The sequence below is a fragment of the Scomber japonicus genome, chromosome 14 (genome assembly GCF_027409825.1).
Source record: "Scomber japonicus isolate fScoJap1 chromosome 14, fScoJap1.pri, whole genome shotgun sequence".
In the NCBI taxonomy this organism is placed as follows: Eukaryota; Metazoa; Chordata; class Actinopteri; order Scombriformes; family Scombridae; genus Scomber; species Scomber japonicus.
The window spans coordinates 72501-80000 of record NC_070591.1 but is presented as its reverse complement, the minus strand read 5'-3'; the positions used below and the strand labels follow the sequence as shown (position 1 = coordinate 80000).

General features: G+C 45.8%; 2 protein-coding genes across 2 annotated transcripts in view; one reads left to right on the top strand and one right to left on the bottom strand.

Moving 5' to 3' along the window:
* Positions 1-653, top strand: part of nfkb2 (nuclear factor of kappa light polypeptide gene enhancer in B-cells 2 (p49/p100)) — a 58502-nt gene extending 57849 nt beyond the window's left edge. The window contains exon 23 of the mRNA XM_053333706.1: positions 203-653. Coding sequence (XP_053189681.1) covers positions 203-273 — 71 coding nt within the window. The 3' untranslated portion in view covers positions 274-653. The remainder of the gene's footprint in view (positions 1-202) is intronic.
* Positions 654-2739: 2086 nt separating this feature from the next.
* The window catches only part of psda (pleckstrin and Sec7 domain containing a), a 39665-nt gene continuing 34904 nt past the window's right edge, over positions 2740-7500 (bottom strand). Inside the window, exons 9-15 of the mRNA XM_053333704.1 lie at positions 7000-7043; positions 6205-6392; positions 5854-5924; positions 5152-5309; positions 4003-4147; positions 3788-3928; positions 2740-3692 (exon numbers count right to left, since the gene is read on the bottom strand). Coding sequence (XP_053189679.1) covers positions 3423-3692; positions 3788-3928; positions 4003-4147; positions 5152-5309; positions 5854-5924; positions 6205-6392; positions 7000-7043 — 1017 coding nt within the window. The 3' untranslated portion in view covers positions 2740-3422. The remainder of the gene's footprint in view (positions 3693-3787; positions 3929-4002; positions 4148-5151; positions 5310-5853; positions 5925-6204; positions 6393-6999; positions 7044-7500) is intronic.

Here is a 7500-nt window from a genome sequence, read left to right as displayed (position 1 = left end):
ACACACACAGGAACACACACACACACACACACACACACACACACACACACACACACACACACACACACACACAGACACACACACATTCATTGTGCTGGATCGTAGTAATTAACAGAACAAACATCTGAATGCATTTTAAAGTATTTATTTTATTTTTTATGTTTTTCAAACTTCTCATTGATGTTTTTTTCTGTCCAATCAGACGCTCACGTCGACAGCGGCTTCGGCAGCCAGCCAATGGAAGAGGAGGAGCCAGCCGTGGCCAATCAGTGACGAGCACAGAGCGCTAGTTTAAAACGCATAAAAATCATTTTTATTCTTTAATTTCTAACTTTAATTTATATTTTCTGTATTTTTCCTCGAAGTCCTGGAACGTTTCTGTCAGAGAAATGATTGATCAGCAGCTGTGACAACAAGCCTGTATGGAAGCTCGTTGATGTCGATAAAATAAAATAAAGTTTTATTGACAAAAATAAAAAGAAGTCGTGTTAAATTATTTAAAACTAAAAAAATAAAAACATGAGAAAGTTACAACTTAAAACTGACGGGTCAAATTTGTAGTTATGAGATAAACAAGTTAAATGATTATAAAGTTATTATATTTATAGCTTAATGTAAAAATTATGACTTAAAACATTAAACTGACGATAAACTCAAGAAAAGCTGCCTCGCCTGTTACTGAATATTAAAAGTTAAAAAAACTGATTTATGATGTAATTTATAACATAAAGGTTTTTTTCTGGCAGAAATGAGCTTCCATAATATTTCATGTTTACTCGCATACAGCGTAAGATATTAAAAAGCTAAATTTTATTTAGTCATGTTTTAAATGTTTTATTAACAGCTTTTATTCTCGTCAGTAATTAAAAAGCTCGTCAGGATGAACTCGGTTCGTTCTGATTTTGTTTTTTTGTGTTTTTCTGTAAAAACTTTAAATCAGTTTTAAATAAAATCGACTCTCACACCTGAACCTTGTTGAAGTCTTTATTTGTCCTCTATACCTTCAGATTGTTTCACTACAACAGTTTTTACACAAACTAAATTCAGTCAACTGATCGCAGTATGGCTTCATTACCCACAATCCTTTGCTGCTTTACATTAATCAGCTGACGGAGGAAAAGATGGAGGGATGAAGTTCGTTTAAATTCATTTCATTAACGAGTCGCTGGAGGTTTGATCACATGACGCTCACGCTGGTCTCCCTTAGCAACCGTCGCTAACGCATCAACCTGTCAATCACGTTTCTCCTCCGAGAAGAAAACTCGTTCGTAGAATCCACAAAAGTTCGTAAACGACTTGAATGTGAATCTGTTTGTACGAGTGTTTAACATAAACACGTCGATTCTGGTCCTCTCCGATCCTCCGTACGGTCTCCGATCCTCCGTACGGTCTGATCCTCCGTACGGTCTGATCCTCCGTACGGTCTGATCCTCCGTACGGTCTGATCCTCCGTACGGTCTCCGATCCTCCGTACGGTCTGATCCTCCGTACGGTCTCCGATCCTCCGTACGGTCTGATCCTCCGTACGGTCTGATCCTCCGTACGGTCTGATCCTCCGTACGGTCTCCGATCCTCCGTACGGTCTGATCCTCCGTACGGTCTGATCCTCCGTACGGTCTCCGATCCTCCGTAAGGTCTGATCCTCCGTACGGTCTCCGATCCTCCGTACGGTCTCTGACGGACAGATTCTGGTCCCCTCCGATCCTCCGTACGTCTCTCAGAGTTCATTACATTTATTATTAAACATGTTTGATTAAAGTCTGCTGAATGAACCAGGTGGTCATCATCATCATCATCAGTAATCTTCATCATCAGCAGGTTAATTATTGTGCAGCAGCTCAATCAGCTTTAGTTTCAGACGGATTCAAACCCTCAACGTCCTCCTAAACCAGTTAAACCAGTTAAACTAGTTAAACTAGTTAAACCAGTTAAACCAGTTAAACCAGTTAAACTAGTAAAACTAGTTAAACCAGTTAAACTAGTTAAACCAGTTAAACCAGTAAAACTAGTTAAACCAGTTAAACCAGTAAAACTAGTAAAACTAGTTAAACTAGTTAAACCAGTTAAACTAGTTAAACCAGTTAAACCAGTTAAACCAGTTAAACCAGTTAAACTAGTAAAACTAGTTAAACCAGTTAAACCAGTAAAACTAGTAAAACTAGTAAAACTAGTTAAACCAGTTAAACTAGTTAAACCAGTTAAACCAGTGTCCAGCAGTAGAACTGTATGGAAGTTCATTAATGACAAACTGCTGAGTTTCATACATGTTTAATCTTGTTTCTGTTGAACGGTGTTATTACATAAATATTACCACTGAAATGATTTTATGAAGTTGATCCTCCGTACATTATCATCATCATCCTAACCCTAACCCATCATCATCATCATCATCATCACCCTAACCCTAACCCATCATCATCATCCTAACCCTAACCCATCATCATCATCATCATCATCATCATCACAGATTCACGAAGACGAGCAAACGTAAAAACATTTCAACAGCTGATTATTTTTAACTCAGAAGTTTTTAGTCACTAATGAGCTTCCATACTGCCTTCATGTTTCCAGCAGATACTGAGAGTCCTCCAGCGTGTTACACACACACACACACGCACACGCGCACGCACGCACGCACACGCGCACGCACGCACGCACGCACGCACGCACGCACGCACGCACGCACGCACGCACGCACGCACGCACACACACACACACACACACACACACACACACACACACACACACAGTGAGGAGGTTGTGTGTTCTCGTTCCCGGCGGTAACGCATCATCAGCTGTTTGCCCCACTCTTTGAACAGTCACCACGGCAACAGTCCCACATGCTCTGACCATCGTGAGTGGTCGGCATGGCAACCTGCTCCCCCGCTGGTTGCTAAGCAATGCAGGAAATGTGAGTACCTACAGAGAGATCAGCTGATCGATTACTGCTTATGGATCAGCTGATTGATCAGGTCATGGATCAGCTGATTGATCAGGTCATTGATCAGCTGATTGATCAGGTCATGGATCAGCTGATTGATCAGGTCATTGATCAGCTGATTGATCAGGTCATTGATCAGGTCATTGATCAGCTGATTGATCAGGTCATGGATCAGCTGATTGATCAGGTCATTGATCAGCTGATTGATCAGGTCATGGATCAGCTGATTGATCAGCTGATTGATCAGCTGATTGATCAGGTCATGGATCAGCTGATTGATCAGGTCATGGATCAGCTGATTGATCAGGTCATGGATCAGCTGATTGATCAGGTGAACTAAACTTTGTCCCTGAAATGAAATGAGAGCCAGCGGTCGGTGTTTCCTGAACGTTTTCGCTCCTTCGTTTCCTCGCCAGAGAAAATCTCCGTCGGCCAATCGGAGCCACCAGAGAAGGGTTTTACCCATAATGCTTCATGTCAGTCAGCAGCTCTGCGGCGCTTCGTCCGGCCGTTTGTTTCCGTCCTTCTTCTTGTTTCCGTCTCTGTCGCTCCTCGTCGTCCCCTTCAAGCTTTTCGTAGACTTGGCGCCGCGCGTCTTCTCCCCGCCGGCGTCCAGCGGCAGCGTCGGGCTCGAGTGCGCCCTCTGCAGGCCGCCGTCTTCAAACAGCCGCGACTCGAAGGCCGACAGCTCGTCGTCGCCGCTCGCCACTTTGGCCCTCAGCAGCATGGCGTACGTCCCGTACCGCGTTTTCTATTGGAGAGAGAGCAACGATGTCATCGGTTCGTTTCCTCCATTAATCAATCAGCTGATCGTTTCAGAAAAGTAATCAATAATCACGTCCTCACCTCGAACTCCAGGTACTCCTGTCGCAGTTTCTGCTCCTCCAGCTCGCGACCTTTGACCTTCCTGTCGGGGGCGGCGGCGAGCTCCGCGAGCTCGGAGGAAACGGCTCGGAAACGGTTCTCGTGTGATTTGAGCTGCTCGTCCTGCGGACGGAAACACGGAGCTGAAGAACAACTGCACCGATCAATCAATCACTCGTCACGGATCAATAACCTACCTGGGACAGCTTGGTGTTGGAGCCCGGCAGCAGCGGCCGGCTGAAACGCTTCTGGGAGCCGATCGCCGCCGGGAACGGAGGCGCCGAAAACATGGCCGCCACCACGTTGATCCGAGTGATCCACGACTGCATCTGCTCCGCGTTCCTACGACCGATAATCAGTAATCAGTAATCAGTAATCAGTAATCAGTAACCAATAACCAGTAATCACTGACCACTGATCAGTCATCAGTATTTAACTTTCTCTGAGTCTGAATGTAAACAGATAAATACGAACTAGTGAAATCAGTTCAGGAGCCTCAAAGGCTCATCCCTCCATCATCCCTCCATCATCCATCCATCATCCATCCTCCATCCCTCCATCATCCATCCATCATCCCTCCATCATCCCTCCATCATCCCTCCATCATCCATTCATCATCCCTCCATCATCCCTCCATCATCCATCCATCATCCCTCCATCATCCATCCTCCATCCCTCCATCATCCATCCATCATCCCTCCATCATCCCTCCATCATCCATTCATCATCCCTCCATCATCCCTCCATCATCCATCCATCATCCCTCCATCATCCCTCCATCATCCCTCCTCCATCCCTCCATCATCCGTCCATCCATCATCCATCATCCATCATCCATCCTCCATCCATCATCCATCCCTCCATCCATCCCTCCATCATCCATCCATCATCCATCCTCCATCCATCCATCATCCATCCGTCCATTCATCATCCATCCATCATCCCTCCATCATCCATCCGTCATCCATCCTCCATCCGTCCATCATCCATCCGTCCATCATCCATCCATCCATCAATCCATCCATCCATCCATCCATCATCCATCCATCCATCATCCATCCATCATCCATCCGTCCATTCATCATCCATCCATCCATCAATCCATCCATCCATCCATCCATCCATCATCCATCCATCCATCCGTCCATCCATCATCCATCCGTCCATTCATCATCCATCCGTTCATCCATCATCCATCCCTCCATCCATCATCCATCCATCCCTCCATCATCCATCCATCCATCATCCATCCGTCCATTCATCATCCATCCATCCCTCCATCATCCATCCATCCCTCCATCCCTCCCTCCATCCATCCATCAGCAGAGTATTGATCGGGTTCTTACGGAGCTTGGAACAGGAACACTCTCCAGTCTGCGGTTCTCAGGTAGAACACGTTGGGTCTCTTTCTGTAGTCGGCGGCTCTCATAGCGAGCGAGTGATGAATGGAAACCGAGTTCTTCACGTCTTCCTCCGTCAGCTGGCGGTCGGTACGGTAATCATCCTGCCAATCACAACACAGCATCACATCCTGTCAGCCAATCACAACACAGCATCACATCCTGTCAGCCAATCACAACACAGCATCACATCCTGTCAGCCAATCACAGCACAGCATCACATCCTGTCAGCCAATCACAGCACAGCATCACATCCTGTCAGCCTGTAGCGTGGTAGTTTAAGCTTACCTACTGCAGGTACAGAGCATGCTGGGTAATGTAGTTTAAGCTTACCTACTGCAGGTACAGAGCATGCTGGGTAATGTAGTTTAAGCTTACCTACTGCAGGTACAGAGCATGCTGGGTAATGTAGTTTAAGCTTACCTTCTGCAGGTACAGAGCATGCTGGGTAATGTAGTTTAAGCTTACCTACTGCAGGTACAGAGCATGCTGGGTAATGTAGTTTAAGCTTACCTTCTGCAGGTACAGAGCATGCTGGGTAATGTAGTTTAAGCTTACCTTCTGCAGGTACAGAGCATGCTGGGTAATGTAGTTTAAGCTTACCTTCTGCAGGTACAGAGCATGCTGGGTAATGTAGTTTAAGCTTACCTTCTGCAGGTACAGCACGAGTCCCTTCAGCATTGCGTAGAAAGACTTCCATCCTCTCTTCCCTCGCGGTGCTGCAGGAACAACGTCAGCGATCAATAACAGCTGATTCCTGATCAGCTCTATTTCTGCTATTTACTTTTTATTTCTGTTTTTTTACAGCAGCATTTTATAATTTGATTCTTTATTTCATTTATATTTATATACTGAAATTGTTTCTATTCTACATAAATCATTTTTGCTATTTGTGATTTTAGATCTTTGGGATTTATCTTCCTAACAAGCTTGAGCTCTGCCCCCCCCCCCCATACTCTACACTGTATATCATCATCATCATCATCATCATCATCGTACTTCTCTTTCCGTCAGGGTCGGCGTGTACTTTGCGGACCAGGAAGCCGTTCTTATAGAGCTCGCCGTCGGCCTGCTGGGCGACGCCCACCAGCAGGTTTCCTCCAGTCAGACGCTTCATGGTGTGAGAGGCGGAGTCTGTCCGAACGTCCGCCAGCTCCGACATCGACTTCCTCAACTCCTCTTCATCACTGCACAGGAAGGAAGAGAGGAAGAGTCTCATCACATCACGGACCTGCAGACTGTTGGTTCTGTCCTCCACCCCCCCTCAGCCGGGCCCTAAAGGCTCCTTCACCCCCCTGCCCCCCCCCCACTGAGACCAGACTTCCTGTCTAACGGCCGGCTGGGTTTGGGTCAGCTGACCCAGACTTCCTGTCTAATGGCCGGCTGGGTTTGGGTCAGCTGGTATGAAGGATCTTCCAACATCTCACTATCTCATGTTTTAATATTAAAATCATCTCATAATAACCGTAACCCATGTAATCAGCGTCTCAGCGTTTGATAATCACATATTTCATTCATTTTCTCACATGAAGGATTTTATATTCAAGTTTCACTCAAAACGTTTCGTATTGAATCACGTTCAGTGAGGAGCACAGTCAGTGTGTGTGTGTGTGTGTGTGTGTGTGTGTGTGTGTGTGTGTGTGTGTGTGGTGTGTGTGTGTGTCCACAGTCGAGCACTGTCGTCAGGATGCTGACCTGTAATTACAGCTGGGAATGAAGGAGGGAACGGTTACCGTGGCAACATGGGCTTAAATAAGTGAGTTAGGGCAACAGACAGAATAACAGTTAACTCACATCGTCCACTGGAGCTTCTCGTTCTTGATGGAGCTGTACAGCGTCTGCAGAGAGAACACACACGTTACTGTGAGTGTGTGTGTGTGTGTGTGTGTGTGTGTGTTGCTGTGTGTGTGTGTGTGTGAGAGTGTGTGTGAGAGTGTGTGAGTCGGTTTACAGTGTGAGTCGCTTTGCAGTGTGAATCGGTTTACAGTGAATCGGATTACAGTGAATCGGTTTACAGTGAATCGGTTCACAGTGAATCGGTTCACAGTGTGAATCGGTTCACAGTGTGAGTCGGTTTACAGTGAGTCGGTTTACAGTGAATCGGTTTACAGTGTGAATCGGTTTACAGTGAATCGGTTTACAGTGAATCGGTTTACAGTGTGAATCGGTTTACAGTGTGAGTCGGTTTACAGTGAATCGGTTTAGAGTGAATCGGTTTACAGTGAATCGGTTTACAGTGAATCGGTTTACAGTGTGAATCGGTTTACAGTGAATCGGTTTACAGTGTGAATCGGT